Below are 24,540 nucleotides of genomic sequence, written 5' to 3'. Positions count from 1 at the left end.
TTCATCAGAGTGTCATCAAATAATTGATGTTCTCAGCCTGGCTATTGATGGTAAGACTCGAGAAGAAGCTCTTGAAGAACTTGAAAGGAGGACAAAGAACAAAGAAAATGAACAAAAGAGCATTAAGTATATCAAGCAGCTAGTCGTTCAAGATCAAAAGGTTGTTGATGATGAAGAACTCTTGCCAATGAAAACAATTGATCCATTGAAAAAATATAGGAAGAAGCAGGTTGATGTTGAAGAAAGGATGAGTTAAAGGATGGCAAAGTTAGCTCAAGAAAAGAAGAACTTCGTTATGAATATGTGGAAGAGAACCTGACCAGAGAGAATTTCTGGAGTTCAACCTCATCAGACCAAAATGGGTTTTATAAAAATAAACTTGAAGATTCAGAGAGTGGGTCAAAAGCCAAACATGCTGAAGAATGTTCAGAAGAGTAACCTGGGTCAACTAAATGTCTAGAAGTCCATGAGCTGATGAAGGACAAAACGACTCCCAGCTACTCTCCACTCAAAGAACTCATTCATGAGTACTTTACGAAAGCCAGAGAATTTAAAAGGAGGCTGAAAACTGATCTTCCAGTGATCAGCTTGTTTATATTAGTACTTTATTGAATCAATAGATGTTTATATTAGTTGTTAATGCATGTAAGACTCACTTTGTAATTAAGTACTAGCTATAACTTTACATTTTAACAATAAATCCACCAAAATAATAACTAGATGGTTTGCTCTCCACCTAGAGGCTAGGTTTCAAACTCCTAAGAGAAAGAAAGAAGAGAATTAGGTGCAAGGCTTAGATGGAGAATTTAGGTCCTATTTTTAAGAATAGAAAACCCTTAGATTTTTCTCTCCAAGCAACGTGGGACAAAAAGACTTTCCAAAAATCTCTTTTACCTCCTACCCTCTTGGTTCGGCATAGACCTTGTCTTCGACTCATGATGCTTGATGTCCAATCCTGTTTTCATCCCCAATTCGCGGTTTCGATCCACTCGTCATTTCCAAATCTATTTTTGGAAACTTTTAGTTATTTTCATTTCTAATGGTTTTTTTGTTATTTATATAAAATTCAATCAAGTCCTCCCCGTTTTATGTGTTCGACCTTAAAGGTTCATAGATAAATGACCGTATAAATATATTGAAATATTTTCACAATTACAACAGTAATATCCATTTGCACATTTCTTTCAGTTGCATTTTACGTTTCTATCATTGGTGGAGTGTTACAATATTATAGAAAGTGTATTGAATAATGTATTACAAACAAATCCAAACAAAGTACAAAATCTAATAGTTCATTGACCAATCATAACTTTTGATTTTTTTCAAATTGACCTTTTCTTTCAACTTTTACGTTTGCTATTAATTACCAGAAAACAATTCTTACTAACTTATACTTTTCTTTTTTCCATATTAAAGTACACTTTTTAACAAATAATTACAATATAATAAATCAAGAATAATAGCTAATATATATCTAATAGAATAATAGCTAATATATATCTTAAAAGTAGTTTTATCTTATAAACGCAAACTTATTAAAAGTAACCCCAGTAGCCAGGGGTCTTTCACTAAACCGGCTATGCGGGGTCCCGGAGGAGTTTACTTCAAAGTCTCGAGTTCGAGCCTTGGTAGGTTCTCCTCGACGGTATTTTCTAATAAAGGAGGTGGTATGGTGGGAAAGGCTATTTAAGATCCGCTTAGTGCGGGACCCTTTCATTGTGCGATTAGCACACATCATACGCATCTGCGGTAAAATTCACTTGTCAAAAAAAGATAAAATATAATGTAAATATAATAAGATTTTAAAATTAATGGTAATATTATATATTTTTTCAAGTGTTTTTAATAAATGTCATGACACCTATGAAAAAACAAAAAAATGTAAAAACATCATATTGTAATTCAAAATTCAAACCAAAATGGCTTCTTATATCTAAGGTAAAGATTCAAAACTGTGTCGACGATTCATGCATATCTTAATAAAAAAGGTGCAACTTTTTCAATTTTTGTGTATTAATCTTGACTAAAGAAATATTACAAAAGATGAAGCTATGTGGATATATGCTTTTAAGTTTCCTTATTACATTAGTTTTTTTTTTATTTGTTAATATTCTTGATATTGTAATTGAACAATTAGTTTTTTCGTATATCTTTAACATTAAACTTCAACTTTTATGAGTTACCTTTAACATTAAACTTCAACTTTTATAGGTTACATGTATAAACATCTAATATTGATCATGTCGTAAGCTCTGTATATTAGACACTAGTCTAAATTCTAGCCTAAACAGTCTAATTATTTTTCTTTTTTTGAATACAATGTTCGATTGTAAAACAAATATAACAAACTTGTATATAGTAGAGGTATTATTACAAGATCATCCTAATAGGACTTTCACTAAATTTTGTTATCAAAGTTATTTGTCCTATTAAGGGTGACCAAAAACCGAACCAGAAAAACATATCAAAATCGCCAAAACAGAAAGCCAAACAAAACAAGTTGGTTTGGTTTTTGATTTCTAATACTAAATCGAGCGGTTCGAGGTTCGGATTCATATGAAAAACCGAATTGAACCTAACCAAATATATGTTAATTTATAACATATGTATATAACATATATATATATATATATGGGGATGAGAATATAAGGCTGTTAGGTACCTAAGCTTAGGTGTGGAATACTCACATATTGTTTTCTTGATCCATAAAAATCTTGGGGGCCATGTGATTTAATTAAAATTCAACAAATACTAAAGAATTAGTATGTGAGAGGTTTCACACCTAAGCTTAGGTGCCGGACAACCCTATATTCACTTTTCAGTGAAAAGTTATTTTGAGAACCCTTTTTTTGCAAGAACCTTTGAGAATTTTTCAAATCAAGCCAAGCGATGATTATTCTTTACATGAAAATTATTTTTTTGATTGTTTTCTGAATAACTTATGTGTAATTTTGAAGTTTATAATTGTGTGGGGGCATGGATTATCATCCGTTATACAATTATGTTCAGATTTGGATTATTGATCACATGTGCACGAATATTGTTATGATTACATGTGATCAACTTGCATACATGTGATCATAGCAATATTCGTGCAGATGTGATCAAGAATCCAAATCTCCACATAATTGTATAACGGATGATAATCCATGCTCCACATATTTATAAACTTCAAAATTACACATAAGTTATTCAGAAAACAATTAAAAAAACAATTTTCATGTAAAGAACAATCATAGGTTGGGCTTGATTTGAAAAACTCTCAAAGGTTCTCGCAAAAAAAAGGGTTCTTAAAATAACTTTACTATATATATATATGGGGTGGGTTATTTTAGGGACTCCTTATTTTAGGAACCATTAGGGACTCGTGTTTTTTGTAACTTATACACCACCATCATCATCTACTACGATATACAAGACTTTTTGTAAAAACACTAAGACTTTCCGGCAACGAGCCCACCGGAAAATCATGTGTAAGTTAACTTACACATGATTTTCCGGCGGGCCAGTCTCCGGAAAATCATGGTGGTGGTCTGAGATGATCATGGTGGTGGTCGGAGATGATCATAGTGGTATGTAAATTACAAAAAACACGAGTCCCTAATGGTCACTAAAATAAGGAGTCCCTAAAATAACTTTTCCCTATATATATAGGGGTGAGATAAAATGAGTCCAACTAAAAAAAGTCCATTGATTTTCGTATCTTACACACCACCATCATCATCTACTACGATATAAAAGACTTTTTTGTAAAAACACTAAGATTTTCCGGTGACGGACCCACCGGAAAATCATGTGTAAGTTACTTACACATGATTTTCCGACGACGCGGTGGCCGGAAAATCATGGTGGTGGTCGGAGATGATCATGGTGGTGGTCGGGGTTAACTTACACATGTGTAAGTTACATGGACTTTTTTTAGGTGGACTCATTTTATCTTTCCCCTATATAATATGTATATATATATAGTTAGTTAGTTAGTTAACAGAAAGCTTTCATATATTTTAATTTCTATATTTTATTTTTTTCCTTAACAATTAATTGAATGTTAAAATTTTAACTTAATAAACTAAAGGCGTAAAAAAGAAAATTACAAAATGAGAAATGAGAAAACCACGTACCAAGACTAAAACCACATCCGGTAGTTTTAGTTTTACAAAAATCGAACAGATCGGTTTGCATTTGAGTTTCAGGTCAAAACGGACCTATATATGCTCACCCTATTACTATTCAAAAAGATTGGATATATTTAAGTATTAATCTAGTTAGAAACAAATATTTTAATACGGGAAGAATCTATTCTTCGTTTTGAACTATTGCCTAGTTTTGTACTCTTATGAAGTCTATGATTTTAAGTTATAATTTAAAAGAGACTTTAATTCTGTAATAAACATTATAAAATTTTATATCCTTGCCTAGTCTATTTACAAGTTGGGTAGGAAGTTAAAATTTTTGTGAAAAAAAAAAAATGTTTAAAATATACCTATGATCTTAATTTAACACAATGTATTTTTTATTTATTTTTTTTAAAAAAAAATTATGTTAGATTCATATCACAATGTATTTGAATAATTTTCTGATTTTCACGTGCTATCAAAAACACATTGTGATTTAAAACTTAATACAATGTGCTTTTTGAATTACACAATAATCTGATTTTCTCGTATAAATTTTAGTTTTCAAATGATTACAACCATTGATTCCAACAAATATATTTGAATCTACGAACATTTTCTTTTAAAAATCATGATACACTGTGACGTATATATATCGATCCATATATAATATCATATGAAGGTATAGAATATAGTGATCAATTGACTTAAATGTACCCCTAACACATGATTCTTTTTTCTATTTAAAGGCATCTACTTTCAATGCTACTCGTTCAAAGCATTACTACCTTCAGATTATTAGTACCATTACTACCGTAGTCGCTTATCGACAGAAACCCATGGCCAAGATTTCACAAATTGTTCCAAGGTAATCTACATTTTAATCTATAAGTATGTTATCTGCTATATTACACTTCCGATTTATTAGTCTTATTATATGCGGGTGGTTCTTCAGTGAAAACACAATTAAAATTAGAATAACGTGAGAGCATTTAAAAAATTCATTTTGATTAAAAGTATATATATAAAACCAACATAGTGTATTACTACTTATTATTATTCAAGTGTTTTACAACACATTGGTGCGTTAAAATTGATAAAATCACCTTTTTAAATATATACATCCAGATTAATGAATATGCATCTAAGATGGATACACAAAACAAAAAGTATAATTTTTTCGATTTTGACGGATCAATGTGTTGTTACATACTTAAATAATGATAATTGGTTATACATTATGTTAGTTTTATGGATTTTTAATGCATCACTTCAATTTTTTTAAGTGTCTTCACCGTGTTTTTATTTTAAGGCTGGATGTATTGGATTGACAACCTATTATATATATAGGTTTTAGGTAAAATAAAACAACTATTTGTTTTATTCGTGTATCAAATTAACCATGATGTAAGGGTCAAGATCTTGTCTTATTTGTTTTACTTTAATGCTTGTTTTAGAATACCCAACGCCTATATATACACGAAAAAGTGAATATAAGGTTGTCAGATACCTAAGCTTAGGTGTGGAACCCCTGACGTACTAATTTTTAAATATTTTATTGTTTAATGAATAAATGCTTGCCCCCATGAATAATTTTATAGATTAAAAAACAAATATGTGAGTGTTCCACACCTAAACTTAGATATTTAATAATAAGCTCAATCTCGTCACAACTCCAATGACGAAGATACGATTGTACATAATTTTTATTAATATACATGGGTTGTAACCAGATTAATTGGCTATTTTTTCATTTAAAAAACAGTCCAGTGTAAAAAACTATTCAATTCATTTATATTGTTTTCCTTTTTCCCAAAAAAAATAAAAATAAAACGAATTACCGTCTATAATTTATAGTTGATCCCTTCGTGATCTTTAGGTTGAATATGAAAGTAGCATTTATAACTGGTGGAGCTCAGGGGATTGGAGAAACAACAGCAAGGTTATTCGTCAAGCACGGAGCCAAGGTCGTAATTGCTGACATCCAAGATGACTTGGGCCAAACTGTGTGTGAAGATATCGGTCTTGACAAGGCTTTATTTGTTCATTGCGACGTTACTATTGAATCAGATGTTGAAAATGCCATCAACGTAACCCTTATGAAATATGGCAAGTTAGACATAATGATTAATAATGCAGCCATCGTAGATGATGGAAAGCTCAATATTCTTGACAATGATAAGTTAAGTTTTGAACGTGTCATGAGTGTCAATGTAACCGGTGTGTTCCTTGGAACCAAACACGCAGCTCGAGCCATGATCCCGGCTCGTAGTGGAAGCATCATAATGTTGGGAAGTGTATCTGGGAGCATTGGAGGGATCATTTCTCATGCTTATTCAAGTTCAAAGCATGCACTTGTCGGGCTTACTAAGAACATTGCAGCCGAGCTTGGCCAATATGGGATTCGCGTTAATTGCTTATCACCACATTTTATACCTTCCCCAATGGCTAAAAATTACATAAATGATCATCCGGACAAATACACAAAAGTATATTCTAACCTCAAAGGGGTTACTCTTGCCAACAATGATGTGGCGGAAGCTGCCCTATTTCTAGCCAGTGACGAATCCAGGTATATGAGTGGACATAATCTAGTGCTTGATGGAGGATTTACGGTCATAAATCCGGTTTTTGGACTATTTGCACGAGCTACTCCTAACGAGTAGTATAGTAGTCAATTCTGATGGCATCCATCCCCGGCATATTTCTATTGTTCAATATTACAATTTGCAGCACTTTTGTATTAAATAAGTAGAACACTTCTTTTTTAAGATGTGTTCAACCCACATGTAATTTATTTTAAAGTACCACTAAAATCTATGATTTAATACGATCGAGTACGAGTATAATTTTAAGTAAATGTGTCACTAAATAATACGGATCGGAGTATTTTTTTTGTTGTTGTAGTGATTGTAAGCATTAAATAAACAAGTCGGATAATGTATACACCCGTAATTAAAAGGTGCCAAGGGTAAATTTCTCCAACTGCTCGATCCCATGAAAGTCGTGTGCTTCCGCTGGATAACCATTTGGCGCGTGTGGGCTCAAAATACACTAAATTTCTGTTAAAAGTAAATTGATATGAGTTAGGTTGATTAATTGTTTTCCTATAAAATTATATACTTAACTTATATGACTAAAGATAGACCTACTCTGCATGAATAATATGATACTACAAAAGTAGCTTTCAAGACATTATAGAAGTACAATAAACTTAGCCATGAAAATGATATATATGTCAAATAGTATATAATGAATTGAATTGTATTTTGATTGATATTAAACGATTGAGAGAAGGTCTCAATTTATACAAGTTTGAAACGATTCAACTATGGAAACTAAATCAAGTATGAAAATCTTTTTTCTTGATGACCAAGTCGAAATCTTCTATATTCGGAAATGATGACTTTGTGCTAATCCAATAGTCCCTTAAATCGGAAGTGATGACATTATTCTGATCCGACATTCTAACACTCTCCTTCAAGTTGAGTATTGGGATTACCAAAATTCAACTTGCTTAAACACTTTCCAAAAGAGAACTGTTCCCACAGCCTTAGTTAAAATATCGGCAATCTGATCTTCTAACTTCACAAACGGTAATTTGATAATTCCATCTGCCTGTACTTCATTATCTGTAAGATCTTGCACATTATCTGGGACATCTTCATTGACATCATTATTCAAAGAATGATTTAGTTCAAAATCACTCATCTCGGATATCAAGTTCGGGATAGAATTTTCATTGACAGTTTGAGAAGAGGATTGTTTTTCATTCATCGGATCAATGGGAGCTGCTGAATTATCAACTAAAGAGTAGTTTAGCCAACTCAGTGTGCCACATTGTTCCTCCCCCTGACGACTGATTTCTGGGGAGTAAATGTACTTTGTTTCAAGAAAATCACAATTCATCGTAGTGAACATACGACGAGTTTTTGGATCATAACACCTATATCCCTTTTGAGTAACTCATATCCCACAAAAACACATTTTTCAGCACAAGGATCAAGTTTATCCCGATGAGTTTTTGGAATATGAACAAAACTGTACATCCAAAAACTTTGAGTGGAAGTGTGAGAGCTGGTGGAAGGCTATGATAGTTAGAAAGAGTTTTTAACGGTGTTTTCATTTTTAGGCTCTTTATAGGAAGTCGGTTAATCAAATAGGTGGCGGTTGCTATGGCTTCTGGCCAAAAAATTTTAGGAACAACAAACTCTATTATCAAAGCCCTAGCCATTTCTAATAGAAGCCTATTTTTCCTTTCAGCAACACCATTCTGTTTCGGGGTATGAGGGCAGGTTGTTTGATGAACTATTCCTTTGGATTGAAAGAATAGGTTCATGTGAGAGTTCACATATTCACTACCATTATCTGTTCTAATGACTTTGATAGATTTTTGAAACTGAGTTTGAATTATAGTATAAAAGATTGTAAACCTATCATAAACTTCAACTTTATTTTTTAGAAAATAAATCCAAGTCATTTGAGTGCAATCATCATTAAAAATCACACAATACTTGAAATTTTGACCTCCATCAACTGGAGAGGGACCCCATACATCTGAATGAACTAACGAAAAAAGATCTTGAACTCTAGTATTAGTGGGTTTAAAGGTTTTTCTATGACTTTTGGCTAAAATACATGTCTCACAAGAAATAGATTTATTTCAAGGGAAAAGTTTCAGAAACAAAGTATGTAAATAACTAACTAAAGGATGTCCCAGTCTTCTATGTCACAACCAAGCTTCTCTTTCACCAGTTCCATGAGCTAGCATTACAGTTCCATTCTTAGTAACTTCATCAACATAATATAGTCCTTCTCTCTCAGTGCCACGCCCAATAATCTGTCCCGTCTTGATATCCTGTAAAAAGCAAAAGTTGGATGCATAAGAACCGAACAATTAAGTTTCTTTGTCACATGACTTATAGACAACAGTTTATGGGATAAAAAAGGAACATCAAGACAATTTGTTAAATTAATGTTTGAAGAAATTTTAACAGTTCCACCATTCTTCACATTCATTTTCCCTTTTTAGCAGCTCGGATATGAGTTTTCTTGGGTTTTGTGAAAACTGAAAAATGAGATGAATCATATGTCATAGTATCAGTGGCACCACAATCAAAAATCCAAGACCCACTTGAATTATTGTAACTAGATTGAACCGTATGAGCCCCCCCTTGTTTTTCCAGTGGACTCAAGTAATTAAGTCCATATGTATTCGGCCCAATTGACTGGGTTTCAACTTTTTTTTTTGGTGAAGATTTTGGTCGGCCCATGTGGAAAAAAAGGCTTTCCAGAATTGTTAAACATATATATGTGTTTATATGGAAATGATTTAGAAACATTATGGTCAAACTTTCCAAACCTTATTCTCCTTTTACCTGCCACCACCGAAAACTCTCCCTCCCTTTAATCACCTCCGGCCACTGCTACTCCACCAAACCCCATCTCCGATCTTCTATTGTCACTTTCTTTGGTGGTGTTAGCTTTGGTGGTAGGTGCGATGGTGCTTGCTTTGGTGGTATAACTTCTCTTGGGGCCTTTCTTGGCTGCTGTTCTGTGACCATCAGTCCACCAGTCGGGATATCCAATGATCTCGAAGCACTGATCTTTGGTGTGTCGATACATGCCGCATTCATCACACTTTAGGTGTGATTTATCATCTTGAACCATTTTCTTCTTCCCATCTATACGGTTGTATCCCTGTACGGCGAAGCCACCGCCGCCAGTATCTTCGGCGATTAAGCCTGCGGCAATGCCCTTTTGTTCACTTGTGGTTGCTCCCAAAACATTCTGGTGAGCAGCCTCTTTCCGAACAGTGGCATAAGCGGCTTCAGCCGTAGGATCGGAAGAGGATCAATTCGGAGAATTTCTCGCTTGATTTCTTCAAACTTTCGATCCAAACCATTCAAAAACTGAAAAAGTTTATGCTCACATCTGATTTTTTATATATCTTGATATCATCAGGACACTTCATGGGGTTGGGATCGGATTGTTTAATTTCATTGGCTTTGAGATGAAGATTGAAAGCTTGTAATTTATCTTTACCGCTGTTGCACGTGGTGACCAAAGCATCCCACAGTTGTTTAGAAGTGGAATATTCAGTCAGATTTCCGGCGATGGCTAGTTCGATTAACTGGATGAGCCATGAGAAAGCAATGAGGTCTTCTTGTTCCCATATCTCGTATTTTTCGGAAGTTGTTTTTTCTGGTGGTAATTCGGTTAAATGGTTTAAAGATTTTTTGATTTTCCGCTGATAGCTACTCAGATCATTCGAGTCCATAGCAGGTAATCTTGACTATTAAGTTTGAGATTGATTTGCAGATTGTCGGAAAGTTTTGGTGTTTATGGCTGCTGATTGGTGTTTTGCAATAGATTTGCTAATTGAAGCATTAATTCGGAACCCGGTTCTGGGCTGTCGGTTTCGGCCATGGTGGCTCAGATTCAACTGGGTGATTTAGTGATATTTATTGTGTAGATGATTACCCCCAAAAGATTGGAGGCTCTGATACCATGTCAAATAGTATATAATGAATTGAATTGTATTTTGATTGATATTAAACGATTGAGAGAAAGCCTCAATTTATATAAGAATGAAATGATTCAAATATGAAAACTAAATCAAGTATGTAAATCTGTTTTCTTGATGACCAAGTCGAAATCTTCTATATTCGGAAATCATGACTTTGTGCTAATCCGATAGTCCCTTAATTCGGAAGTGGTGACATTATTCTGATCCGACCTTCTAACAATATACAAGTTAATTAGGATGTTAATGATTTCATTTATAAAGAGAGTTACATTAATAATATTATATACGTAATCTCTATATATATACCTACTAGTTAATAACCCCGGGTTCAACCCGGGCATTTTAATTAAAACTTTCAAACAAAAAACATATATAAAAAATGAATGTTACTTTTGTTATTGGAATATTATAACTTGATATGAACATAGTGAATCGACCAATACAATAATATATAAAATAATAATACCTATTTTGTTAATAAGAAATAAAAGGCATTTCATTACATTATATATATATATTTTCAATTAAAAGATTAAGAATTTTAAATAAGCATTAAATGGGGTTCTTTTAAATATAACATCATAAATAAGAAAAAGACCTTTTTAAACAATATGTGATCTTGAGACATAATAATCTTTCTAAAAATACTTTTAAAAAATAATCCTTCTTTATTGTATATATATAATATAATATATATATATATATATATATATATTAAAAGAGTAGGAATCCTAGCATTTTAAAGCCTCTTCAAAATTAAACCTATTTTAAAACATTGCCACCTAAAATTACATCATATGTGTCATCTCTATAATTTTTTACAACATTTATCTTATTTATATATGTCAAAAAAGAATTTAAATATTAAAATAAAGACTAATATTATATACAAAATTAAAAATATAATAGTTTAATTTTAGATATACGTAGGATTCCCTACAAGTACATTAAACTAAATAAAAACTTAATTATAAGAAAAAATAACAAAATCAAATCCCATATCAAAATTAAAACACGTATATTAGAAAAAAATAACAAAATCATATCTCATACCAAAACTAAAACAGGTATAAACTTAACATATATTTTTAAATTTGGAAAGTATTTATTTATCAAAAACATATAACTTTTTATGAAAACCTATAATTTGTGTTTTTATCATTTTTCTTATTCCAAGTAATTTTTTTATTCGATGGGTGAGAAACCATTTTCTTTTTATGTTTTATACGGGTTTTTAATATTAAAAATATTTACAATCTTTACTTTTTTTCAACTTTTTACTGCGCACACATCTTACTGTAAAACACCTATTAAAGATATCAAAGAATAGCAACATCTCCATTAATACATTGGCAAGTGGCCCATGCTGTCAAATGGCCCAATCAATAACGTCATCCAGATTATTTGGGTTTTCATAGAAAAATCTATCTTGAGAAGTGGTCCATCGAGAACTTGACATGTCCTAATTTATGTTTTTCAACTTAATTTTTTGATTGTCCATTGAGAGAACTTGGACACGTCAAAACTTTTGCTTTTGTAGTTAAATCAACGAAACACGATAGTTAAAGCCTTATAGTTTTTGGCCCATTTCGTGGTTTGGTTTTGTATGTGGCCGGCATCCCATTTTTGGTTTCTTCTATATGATAAGTTTTAAACGATCTTTGTATGAAATTTTTGAATTTATAAATGTCAACCGCGTCAATGACAAATATAAATAAGATAGTTGAAGCCCCATAACGCGAGACTATTAACCATCTAGTTTATGTTATAGCTTTCATTTATTAGCCTCTAAAAAGTTGCTAAATCCATTGAGGAATTTCGTTTTATATCGACTTTTTCTAACTAATATCAAATATGTACACACTGGTAATATCTTTTGTTGATACTCATATGCAACTTTCGAATAGTATTTCGCATTCAAGAAATAAGTTTTGCCTCATCACAATTCACAAATGGTGTTTCTTCGAGGTTACTTTTAGGTAAATATGCGGTCAATCCTGTATCTCGAAAGGAAAAAAAAAAAAAACCGATTGCATGCATTGTCGCGTTAAAATAATCAACCTATTTTTCAAATTTAAAAAAAGGCAGATGATCCAAAATATTGATTTGGAGTTACATGTTTTACGATTTCCTTCCTCAATGGACCATTATTTCAAAATAACTCCCAAAGCCAGCTTAATTTTTTTGATGGCCTTAAACGTAACCATATTTTGAGGTCTTTTTCAAATTTATACAAAAACTCATTCTCTTCTATTCGGACTTGAAATCTATACCGTTTATGAATGAAACTAATTACAAAATACGTACAAAACTTATTTTGTAATTATTTTCATTCAATTATTCATTTTTATGCTCTCTTTATTTATTCTCAGGCTCACAACAATTATTCATTTACTGTTTGTAGGGTTTTTTTTAACAAACTTATCAATTGTTTTATCTAAAAACCTAGCATCATAGCCCAAAAAATAAAAATTTGGGGTCCCAGAAAAAGTGATGGCCTAAAACCATTGCTTAGCCCACTTAACTTATTGAGCCGGCACTGTGAACTCCCCTAGTTACATTAAGTTTAGAGGTGAGTTATTTTGATAACTCAAAAAAAAAAACGCGAGAATAATTCTAGAATACATATTTTGTTTATTTTTTCTGTCTTCAATTAAATATGGAAATTTATCCAAATCATTCAAAATGTTTTATCTCACAAACTGTAAATTGTTAGATGGAAAAAAATAAAAAATAAAAATAAAAACATGAGTAGTCTTAAATTTTCGTTCTCTTTCATTAGAGATGCAATTCGATATACTTTTGACGACTTTTTCATTTTCGTTTCTTTTTTGGTACTTACACATAACTTACACAAGTGTAGGTTGAACAAAAAATAATGATTTGGAACGGGCTTCGCCCTTAAAGATATTTATAAACTAAAGTTGGTGGGGGTGACAGGTCTTTGAGGGGTGATAGGTCATAGTGTGATAGGTCATAAAGGGTGATAGGTCATAGGGGATGACCGGTGATGGGTGATCTACCTAACGGGCTCCGCTCTTAGCCGCTATGGCTCCCGCCGTGGCCACCATGGCTCCGCCATGGATTGACGGACTCCGCCTTTAACCTTCATTGTTGTGTACATATATTCATTTTACTAATTTACATGTGAAAATAATGATCTTACACATGTGTAGGTATACAAGTACAAGGGGAAAAAAACGAAAGTTAAAAGGTCATTTAAAGTATATCAAATTGTATCTCTGACGAAAGGGGACGAAATTTTAAGACTACTCATGCTTTTATTTTTCATCTAACGCTTTACGGTTTGTGGAATAAAACATTGTAAATTATTTGGATTAATTTTATTATTTAATTGAAGAGAGAAAAAAGATAAGAGAAATATGTTGTGTAGAATTATTCTCGCTTTCTTTTTTATTTGTAAGTTCTTAAATAACCTTTTCTTTAGGACAAAAACAACTATTATTAAGGTGATATAGTACTCAAACTTTTCTATGTTCTAACAAGAGTAGGGGGAGGTGGGGGGGGGGGGGGGGGTAAATGGCTTTTTTGCCATGTTAGTAAATTACGCCAAAATAACATTAAAATACATAAAAATCTATATCTATATCCATATAATTATTAAAACAGTAGTTAACCGCCTCACCAACTTTAAACTAGTTTATAATATTGTTACATAGGATTCAATCCTATGTGTCATCTTCATACTTTTTTACAATATTTATAAGAATAATAATAAAATAGTGAAATATACTACAAAGTTTAGAAAATCATGGATATTATTTGATTTGTTAACTATGCATTCAATGCAATACTCCGTATCCTTTGATTTTATTTGTTTTTTCTTTTGATTTGGCTATTTTTAATTTATATATAAAGATATAAAAAAACTATATATTATAAAATCTAAATTTCATTAATCACGAAATTTTAAATCTATACGAAATAAAAATAAATTTAGTTACCGGATGTTTAAATCATTTGTCCTTATATATTAACAAAAATGATGGTGGATGTGAGCCCATGAATATTTAGAAAGTCCACTCACTAATACATACATATACATCGTGATATATACAGATATCAAGCACAATGTTTTTAAGAGCATTGAAATATAGTTTGAGCTTAAATATGTTTATATAGAATTGTTCCTTGAAATTGATAATTTTTCTATATATATGTTTTTTTTTTTACATTTTCATTAACTAGATATTGTAGACACTTGATGAATAATAATTTTTTGAAATCATTATATAAAAGAACTAAATACACTCATTCTTGTAAGTAATAAATATGGGTTTTTCTTTTTTTATGTTATTTACTTGCTTATTTTACTTTTCTACTTTGTAGATTGTAACATTAGATATTATTTTAAAAATTTTATTCATATGGCTACAAAAATAAACACCACATCAAAACTATATATGATAACTAAATCACATTTTCAATATCAATATTAAAAGTTTTGAAAAATCAATTGTTATCCTAGCATTCTTAAGTCATCCACCTTAATTTAAACTCTCTTTAAACAATGTCATATAGGATTTATCCTACATGGCATCCTCATAATTTTTTTTACAATATTTAACTTATTTATTATGTACAATAACAAGAAGAAATTGAAATAATATTAATTTATATTATATAGTACGAATTTAGATCATCTAATCCAATAATAAATATATTTGTTGTTTGGCATAGATTTTCAGGTCGTGATTTTCTTTATTTCTAAACCTTCTCTCATCTTTATTTTCTTTACTAACTAACCCTTTATCTTACTAACCAAGTTTTTATTTAATTTCAAAATTTTCTCCCATTTTTATTAAGCCTAAATATAATTTACTTTTTTCATGGATTTTCGGCTTTGATGTCCTGTTTGGCCTTCATATTAAGAAAATACAAGTGCCAACAAATGATATGGTTGTATAAATTAACACAAAACACTTATATTAATTATCAATGTCCACATCTAGATTATTTTTCTCATTAACGATATTTTAACTAGCCGCACATCGTGCGGGTAAAAGACCTATATATATATAAGCCTATCTCAAAGTGCTCACGTGGTGGTTTCTAAGCCCGCCACGTCAGCATTTTCCTACGTGTCGTCACCATATCGATCCAAGAGACACGTCAGCAACCACGTATACGCCTACTTTGCTTAGTCATCCTCTACACAGGTATCTAAGAATGTCATGTATTTTTTAAAAAATAAATGTTTGTGCCAGGAATTGAACCTAGACCTTATAGCAAAGAGGCACTTGTCTTTTCTAACTCATCTAATGGGAACTTGGTATTTTGTTTCATATTCAATGCTATATGTACTTTACAAATTCCTATATGTAAAATTATAAGTTTTAATATAAAAACAAACATCAAATTCAATGTTGTTTATCCGTCTTTCCCTATAAATCGAATAATGATTACATTTTAAAAATATTTTCTCAAATGATAATAGTTTTTGTGTTATATTTTTATAATAATACAAATAAGCGAATATACATATATTTATATAATATCAAAGAAAAAAATTATTACAAAGTGACAAATTCTTATATTTTAGATTAAACATTAGAATTTAGGTCCGTGGTTACACGAGAGTTACGTCATTTTCAATATTAGATGTTAATTTATTATGGTTTCAAATTTAGTATACTATGTTTTGTTAGTAACATTTTAATCTGTATATTAAAACTTTGACTTTTATATTTAAATGTTTTTTAAATTATGCCAATCGATATTTTTTATCCTGACACCTTTAGAGATATTTTAATATAAGAAAATCATAATATGTTCATTGAAGTTGTAAACTCTGACATAGTTAACAACATTTGAATATTAAAAAATCATAATAGATCATTATCATTTTATTTGTTTTATTATTACACATAATGTATCATATTCTTTTTTGAACTATTAAAAATATATTCTTATTAATAGATGAAACATATCCTAAATATTTCAATTAGAATATAACAATGTTATATATGTTTTTATAAATACGATATTTTTACATACCGGTCTGTATAAATACGATATAATTTATTATGGTTATATATGTTTTCTATAAATACGATTAATTACATGTCATTGACGATAGTTTATGTTTTCTATAAATACGATATTTTCTAAATATTTCAATGTCGTTTATCATATTTGGCATTTCGTCACTAAAACTATCCGATTATTAGTTTATCCATGCTATCTACCCTATCCTTTTTGTTCTCATAATTGTATACTATAGCTTTGTATAATATATTTTCTATCTATTAGAAATTTTTTTAACAAAATAATAAAGTACACATTAATGCTTGTGAATGGTAAAACTATTTATAAACATAGTTCAAATGGTTTCGATCACATGAATGTTCGAATTAATAATTACAAAGTTTGTTATTTTTTTTATAGAAATCTTATTTGTAATTTGAACTTACAATTTATAATAATAAATTTAATGCTTTTTTAATATATAAAGTAGTATAGATCAATATATCGATTTCATCATCAACTATTTATAAATAATCAGTTCACACAACACATGTGTATATATAATCATGTTGGGTATATATAAATAATTATATTTTCATTTACTCAAGTTCTATTAGTGGCAAAGACATAATTTAGGCTCAATTAGGCTATGTTTGTCACAAGCCTTTCAAGAGATTTTCATGAGCTTTAACTTTAGTTTTAAACTAAAAGCTCATATAGTATTAAAACTTTGTTTAGATGTAACTAGCTTTAACTTTTATTTGAAAAAAAAAACTCTAAAGTAAAACTCTATTTCAAGTAGCCACTTTGCTACAACAACCATATAAAACATATCTAGAAGATAAAAGCTTTAGGTAACCACTTTGCTTAAATGCTACAGCTTATGGCTTCATCTAAAATCTAAAACTACCTTTGCCAAACATACTTTTTAGTGTATAAAATATACCAGTAATCTTAAATTGAGTCAAGATGAACATAAGAGATTCTAAATGTATGCTTTGATGGGAGGTCAGTTAGCTTTGAATTACACTAATATTAAAAAATAGTGCTGAAAATATAGAATTTTATACACACTATATGATTGTTATAACCACTTTTGTCCTCTGTGTAACTCTGTCACTGAATTCTATGATCGTTTTTGTTGTATATTATTTATGAGAAATCAATAAGAACTAAAATAGCTCGGGGCAACGCCCGGGTATAACCTAGTATGAGTACATGTACACCCCACATCCAAACCCGTTACATAAGCAATACAACATTCATAAGTCACACAATTAACCACTATTGACTACTTCAACCAGAACAATAACCAATAACCGCTGGACTAAATTGTTAATTACACTTACATATTTGAAAGAATTATTAAGGGAAAGCTCAATTTATTTATTTTTTGGAAAAGTAAAAGGAAAGCTCAATTGATCAGGTTGTTTTGGAACTTAATTTTTTTTTTTTTTTTATCTTTGAACTCGTGTACGAGGTATGTTGCTTCAAGCTTTAAACCTTTTGTGACACATACATATATTTTAATATACATCATTTTTTTTTTAAATAAACAATATCATTATACACAGTGGCGGTACCACATGGGGGCAAAGGGGGCAAGTGTCTTTAAAATTTAAATTTTGTCATGTATTTTGAATTTTTTCATCGAGGTTTAAAAAGTTTTTATAGGTTTTTTACATTTTAACCCCTTTTATAATTAATTTTCACGGATTTTTTTAATTTTTGCTCCCTTTGAAATTTTTTTCTAGTACCGTCTCTGATTATATAGACTTTGAAAGTTTCTATAAAATCTTGTGGTATAGTGATGCTTGTGAATTTTAGTTTGATCTTTTTATAAAGTTTGGTAATTATTATCAATTTATTATCTTTATTAAGAAATCCCCATGCATGTAAAAAATGTGAAAATTTGAAAGATTCCAAGCTAATTTGACCCTCTTAATATTAAAGTTCAAAGTTCCGACACTTTAGCTTAAAATTGTAATATAGGCTTGGTCCACCTCCGCCAGTATGTAGCACATGTTTTTTAACAACATCATCAAAGTAAGGTGGAGGCTTGGTGTCGAATAGCTCCTTCAAGTTCTTGAAGTCGATCAAACTTGGGCCTAACATCTTCCACTCCTTGGCCCAATACTTTTAGATGATGTTTAAGAAACAAATTACTATTAACGCCATGTGACTAGATGATGTTACAACTTACGAGAGGCATGATCCATTCTCTTTCTATAGGAGGCATGATCCATTCTTTTTCTATTTAACGCCAAATCCATCCCTCAATATTCGCTTTGAGCAAGACAAAGTAATGATCACTCAGTCCAATCTATCTACATTTCTATATTACCATATAAAAATTATACCCATATGTTAAAAAGTTTATAATTTTACTACATGCGAAATTATCATTTTACCCTTAATTAATTAACTTACGCAACGATTCCATAATCTTTTAAAAGATATTCACTATTCCTAAAAATCAAATATCTTTGTATCAATTACCAACACCACTTGACGCCGACGTCACCACATCGCAACTAATGTCATCGCCGCCGCATTACCCAGGTATCATGCTCGTATTACTATATAAAAATTATAACCCCTTGTTGAAAAGGTTAACAACTTTGGAACATGCAAAATTACCATTTTACCCTTAATTAATTAAATAATTTATACAATCTAAAGATATTATCACTACACTACTATAAGAAAACTATAACCCCTTGCTAAAAAAGGTTAACAACTTTGGGACATGCAAAATTACCATTTTACCCTTAATTAATTAATTAATTTATATAATCATTCCATTATTTTCTAAAGATATTATCACTACACTTTTAAATCAAATATCCTTATATCAGATACCTACAGCACTTGACGTATTTGCCGCCACCAACAGCCGTAGCCGCTGTCACCGTCCGTCTATGTCATCACATCATTGTCACCGTCATCGCCATTGTACTGCACGAGTACCATGTTCGTATCTCTATAAAGAAATATTCTAAATAAAATTTAATATTTAATAACTTAATAAAAAACAAAATTGAAAACACTAAGAAATGAAGTTCACGATCTCTACAAGTAATGAATCCGCTATGTGTAAATCCAGACCAAAAATAATATTAAATAAAAACCAAAAAAAAACTTAGTATACATAAAAGCAAATCAGAGCTAAGTTAAAAAATAAATAATGAATAAAAATAAAAATTTAATAAAATAAGAAACTGAAACAAAGAAGAAGAAGAGATATATATATATATATATATAGGTTCCAGGTAAAATAAAATAAGTATTAAAGTAAAACATGTTAGGTCCAGTTTAAGCTAAACTGGAGCTCTCCAGCGACATCTGGAGAGCATGAGGAATTGTCCGAAATATTAGAAGTCCAGTTGCATTGTACAGGTTTAGCAACTGATGACTTCCTACAGTTGAGCTCAGAAGACTAGAATCTGAAGACCTTCCAGTTGAAGTCAAAGACAACAAATGGAAGATAGAGATTGGCAATGGCAGCGAAGCCCAGTTGACAATCTACCAGATTAATCAACTGGAGAACCCTCCAGTGTAAATGCTCTTACAAAGCTTTACACTGATTACGAGGAGGGCCTTTTTACTCTACATCCTTTTAACCGGACAATGATATTGTCTTTGGATAAATGTGCAAAGATGTAGAGTGGTTGAATAAAGTAACCTTTTGTCTTACTTTATTTAGCACACACAAAGGATTATTTAAACAATACTTTTGTGTGCTGTTAACCATATTTGTACGTCGAAGTTGAGATCCCCATGTTCAATCTTCGACTATAAATAAAGGTCCTTGCACAAGAAGAATATAACAACTTTGAAAATACATATATTCTGCAATATTGGTGAACTTGTGCAATATTCTCTCAATCGCAAAAAGAAACATTTCACAACTCTAAGTGTTTCGATTGTTTAGGAGAATTTCCAAGTTTAGATCAATTGTAATTCATGGGTTGTTAGGATATTTACATTCATGTATTATCTTGGTTCCGCAACAACCTTGTATTTTATTTAAACAAGTAATAAATAAAATACACTTGAAAATTACATATTGTCTCACCTGTTTACATACTTGTCATTTATATTATTGCAGTGTGTTAATTTACATATTCTGTCACCTTTATACATTAACTCCAGTTAACCTGGTACACGATCAATCTAAACTGGTCACATCCAGATTAATTGATCGTGTTGCAAAGTTCACTCACCATCGACATAGAGGTGTCTTCAGCACCTATCTAGTAATAGTTGGGACTTACAAAACAAATAAAACAATAGTTTTTTTTCACTGAAAATCAGTGTGCAACATGAAAATCACCGTGCATCATTATAATCATTATAATACTTGTTTTTGGTGAATCTTTGTGCATCATTTTGTTGATGATCAAAGGGTCAAGATTTTGTCTTATTAGTTTTACTTTAATAATTATTTTACAATAACCAACCCATATATATATATATAAGGATTGAGTATTGTAAAACAAGTATTAAAGTAAAATAAATAGAACAAGATCTTGACCCTTAGATCATGGTTAAGTTGATGCACGAAGAAATTAATGCCCTATGATTTTTATGATGCACGATGATTTTCAGTGAAGAAAAACCTATTGTTTTATTTGTTTTACTTTAATACATGTTTTATTTTACCTAAAACCTATATATATATATATATATATATATATAGGAGAGAGATCAAATAAGAAGGTGTGTTAAGAAGAGAAGGTTATATTAACCAATCAGAGTGTGACACGTCGTTTTTAAAAAAAAATTGCGCGGTGGCATTTTTGTAAATAAATCAAACTTTTGGTCAGCCTGGATTCTGGGTCAGCTTGGGTTCTGGGTCAGCTTGGTTGGTCAGCTTCGTTGGTCAGCTTGGGTCAGTTTGGTCAGCCCAGGTTCTGGGTCAGCTTGGTTGGTCAGCTTGGTCAACCCCAAGCTAACCCAACCCAACCCCAACCTGACCCAACCTGACCCAGAATCCAAGCTGATTCAACCTGACACAGACCCGAAGCTGACCTAACGTGACCCAAGCTGACCCAAAACCCATAATATACATTTGTGTAGATTATGTGTAAGCTTGTGTCAAGCTACCTCAACCCCAAGCTGACCCAAGCTGACCCAACCTCACCCAGAACCCAAGCTAATACAAACTGACACAGACCCGAAGCTGACCGAACGTGACCCAAGCTGACCCAAAACCCATAATCTACATTTGTGTAGATTATGTATAAATTGTGTCAAGCTAACCCAACCCCAAGTTGACCCAACCTGACCAGACCCCAAGCTGACCCAACCCAGAACCTAAGCTGACCTAAAACCCATAATCTACATTTGTGTAGATTATGTGTAAATTGTGTCAAGCTGACCAAACCCCAAGCTGACCCAACCTGACCAAACCCCAAGCTAACCCAACCTGACCCAAGCTGATCCAACCCAGAACCCAAGCTGACCCAACCCAAAACCCAAGCTGACCCAAAAGCCATAATTTTGTGTTGATTGTGTGTCAAGTTGACCCAAACCCCAAACTGACCCAACCCCAAGCTGACCCAAGCTGACCTAACCTCACCAGACCCCAAGCTGACCCAAACTCACCCAGACCATAAGCTGACCCAACCTGATCAAGCTAACCCAAACTATGCTGATCCAACTCAGGCTGACCCAACCCACTAAGAGTTGAAGCTGACCAAGCTTCATAAAACTTAAAATTATTTACGAAATTGCCACCGCGCTTTTTTTTTTTAATTTAGACACATGTCGCGTTCTTATTGGTTAATAGGACATTCTCTCCCTTCTCTCCTTAACACCCTTCTTCCAGGATCCTAACCATATATATATATATAGGGGATGGGAATAAGATTGTCAGGTATCTAAGCTTAGTTGTGGAACACTCACATATTGTTTTTTTAATCCATAAAAATCATAGGGGCCCATGCATTTATTCATTAAACAAGAAATAATAAAATATTAGTATGTGATGGGTTCCACACCTAAGCTTAGGTACCGGACAGCCTTATATTCCTTTTTCCAATATATATATATATATATATATATATATATATATATATATATACCCATTTCTTGGGTAAAGTCTCCCAACTATATTTGAAAATGAATTGGTTATCCATAAAGATAAAGAAAGCTTTCTTGTAGTTCCAATAACTCATACATGTACCCCAACATAGGCTACTCCATCGGCAACGAGACTACGAGAGAGCTCACCAAATACTTGTGCGAATCACTATTCACCTAAAGCCCCTTCGCTACTAAAATCTTTACTTTTTTTATTTTACAAATGTTACAATTTATGCAAAATGCAAATTACAAAGAAGTTTCACTTAGGACTTTTAAACCAATAAGAAGAATTGTCTTTATAAGTGTTGTCTTTTATAGATGAAAAGAGTACACAACAATCTGTAATTATCAATGTTGACGTTTGAAAGGTTATCAATCATCTTCTACAACTTAAATATTTCAGTTTTTCATTTTAGGTGTAAAAAAAAAACTATATATAACTTTAATAGGTTTAAATTTTTCCAGTATACAATAAAATAAGTCAGATCAGTCATGTGATCATTTTACGTCAAATAATTCTTTTCTTTAATTTTCTCGATTGTCTTCTACAGAGTCTGTGGTGGACACTCATTCAGTCATTTGTAGTTAATTAATGGAAAAATATCAAAAGGAAAAGAAGTTAATTAATGGAAAATGTCGAAACCAATTGATAAAATAGAAAGAAAAAGGTTTTAATATTAAAAGGTTTAATACTTATGTGTAACTTAGATCTTTTGATTAATTATTGTAATTTTTTTATTAATAAATTTATATTAATTTTACTTATGAAATGTATTTTTCATAATTGAACAGAAAATATTATGAATTATTTAATTGAAAATAATACCGTGACAGTTTAGGAATTTCAAAGTTGAGGTGAGCGGTTAAAAGTGTAGTTATTTAATGGAAAATTCCAAAACTAATTATATTATATTATATTATATTACTATATATATATATATATATATATTAAAGGGCATGACTATGAATAGTGCTATGCCCATTAATATTTTGCCACTTGTCAACAATCAACGTTTAACACGTGTCACTTGATTAATGGTTGATTTTACACCCCGTATCGCTATTCAGATTTTGTCATATTGGATTCCGTTTGGGTTTTTTCTCTTTCGGTTATTCTTGATTTTTTCCACATATTTTTTTGCATAGTAAACCGCCTACGTGTGAGTTGCTATTTGTTGATGTCAAACCCCGTACCACTAATCAGACTTTGCTAAATCGCATCCTTTACGGATTTTCTACTACATGTTACTTTTTAGTTTTTTTCCACATTATTAAGTCATCCAACTTTTTTGTGTCATCCAACCTTTTTGTGTCACACGTCGTATCACAATTATATATATTAAAGGGCATGGCTATGAATAGTGCCATGCCCATTAATATTTTGCCACTTGTCAACAATCAACGTTCAACACGTGTCACTTGATCAATGGTTGATTTTACACCCCGTATCGCTATTCAGATTTTGTCATATTGGATTCCGTTTGGGTTTTTCTCTTTCGGTTATTCTTGATTTTTTCCACATATTTTTTTGCATAGTAAACCGCCTACGTGTGAGTTGCTATTTGTTGATGTCAAACCCCGTACCACTATTCAGACTTTGCTAAATCGCATCCTTTACGGATTTTCTACTACATGTTACTTTTTAGTTTTTTTCCACATTATTAAGTCATCCAACTTTTTTGTGTCATCCAACCTTTTTGTGTCACACGTCGTATCACAATTTACATTTTATTACATCGCATCCACTTGAACGCTCAACTAAGATCTTGATGTTTTTGCTATATCATATCCCGTTCGGTTTCTACTACGAATTACTTT

The 24,540-nt window shown here is 31.4% G+C and overlaps 1 protein-coding gene across 1 annotated transcript; it reads left to right on the top strand.

The window, feature by feature from the left end:
- Positions 1-4,954: 4,954 nt before the first annotated feature.
- LOC122598536 (secoisolariciresinol dehydrogenase-like) lies at positions 4,955-6,867 on the top strand. Its single transcript, XM_043771127.1, has 2 exons — positions 4,955-4,983; positions 5,995-6,867. The coding sequence occupies exons 1-2, from the start codon at positions 4,955-4,957 to the stop codon at positions 6,779-6,781; spliced, it is 816 nt and encodes a 271-aa protein (XP_043627062.1). The 3' UTR covers positions 6,782-6,867.
- The last annotated feature ends 17,673 nt before the right edge of the window (positions 6,868-24,540 follow it).

This window comes from Erigeron canadensis, chromosome 4, assembly GCF_010389155.1.
Source record: "Erigeron canadensis isolate Cc75 chromosome 4, C_canadensis_v1, whole genome shotgun sequence".
Classification (NCBI taxonomy): domain Eukaryota; kingdom Viridiplantae; phylum Streptophyta; class Magnoliopsida; order Asterales; family Asteraceae; genus Erigeron; species Erigeron canadensis.
Note: the sequence above shows the minus strand (reverse complement) of the source record. Positions and strands in the feature narration are given on the sequence as shown.

Excerpts from the sequence above, each read along its gene's own strand:
- LOC122598536 (XM_043771127.1), top strand. The coding sequence starts at position 4,955 with ATGGCCAAGATTTCACAAATTGTTCCAAG. Across the intron at positions 4,984-5,994 it reads ATTTCACAAATTGTTCCAAG|GTTGAATATGAAAGTAGCAT; the intron begins GTAATCTACATT and ends CGTGATCTTTAG.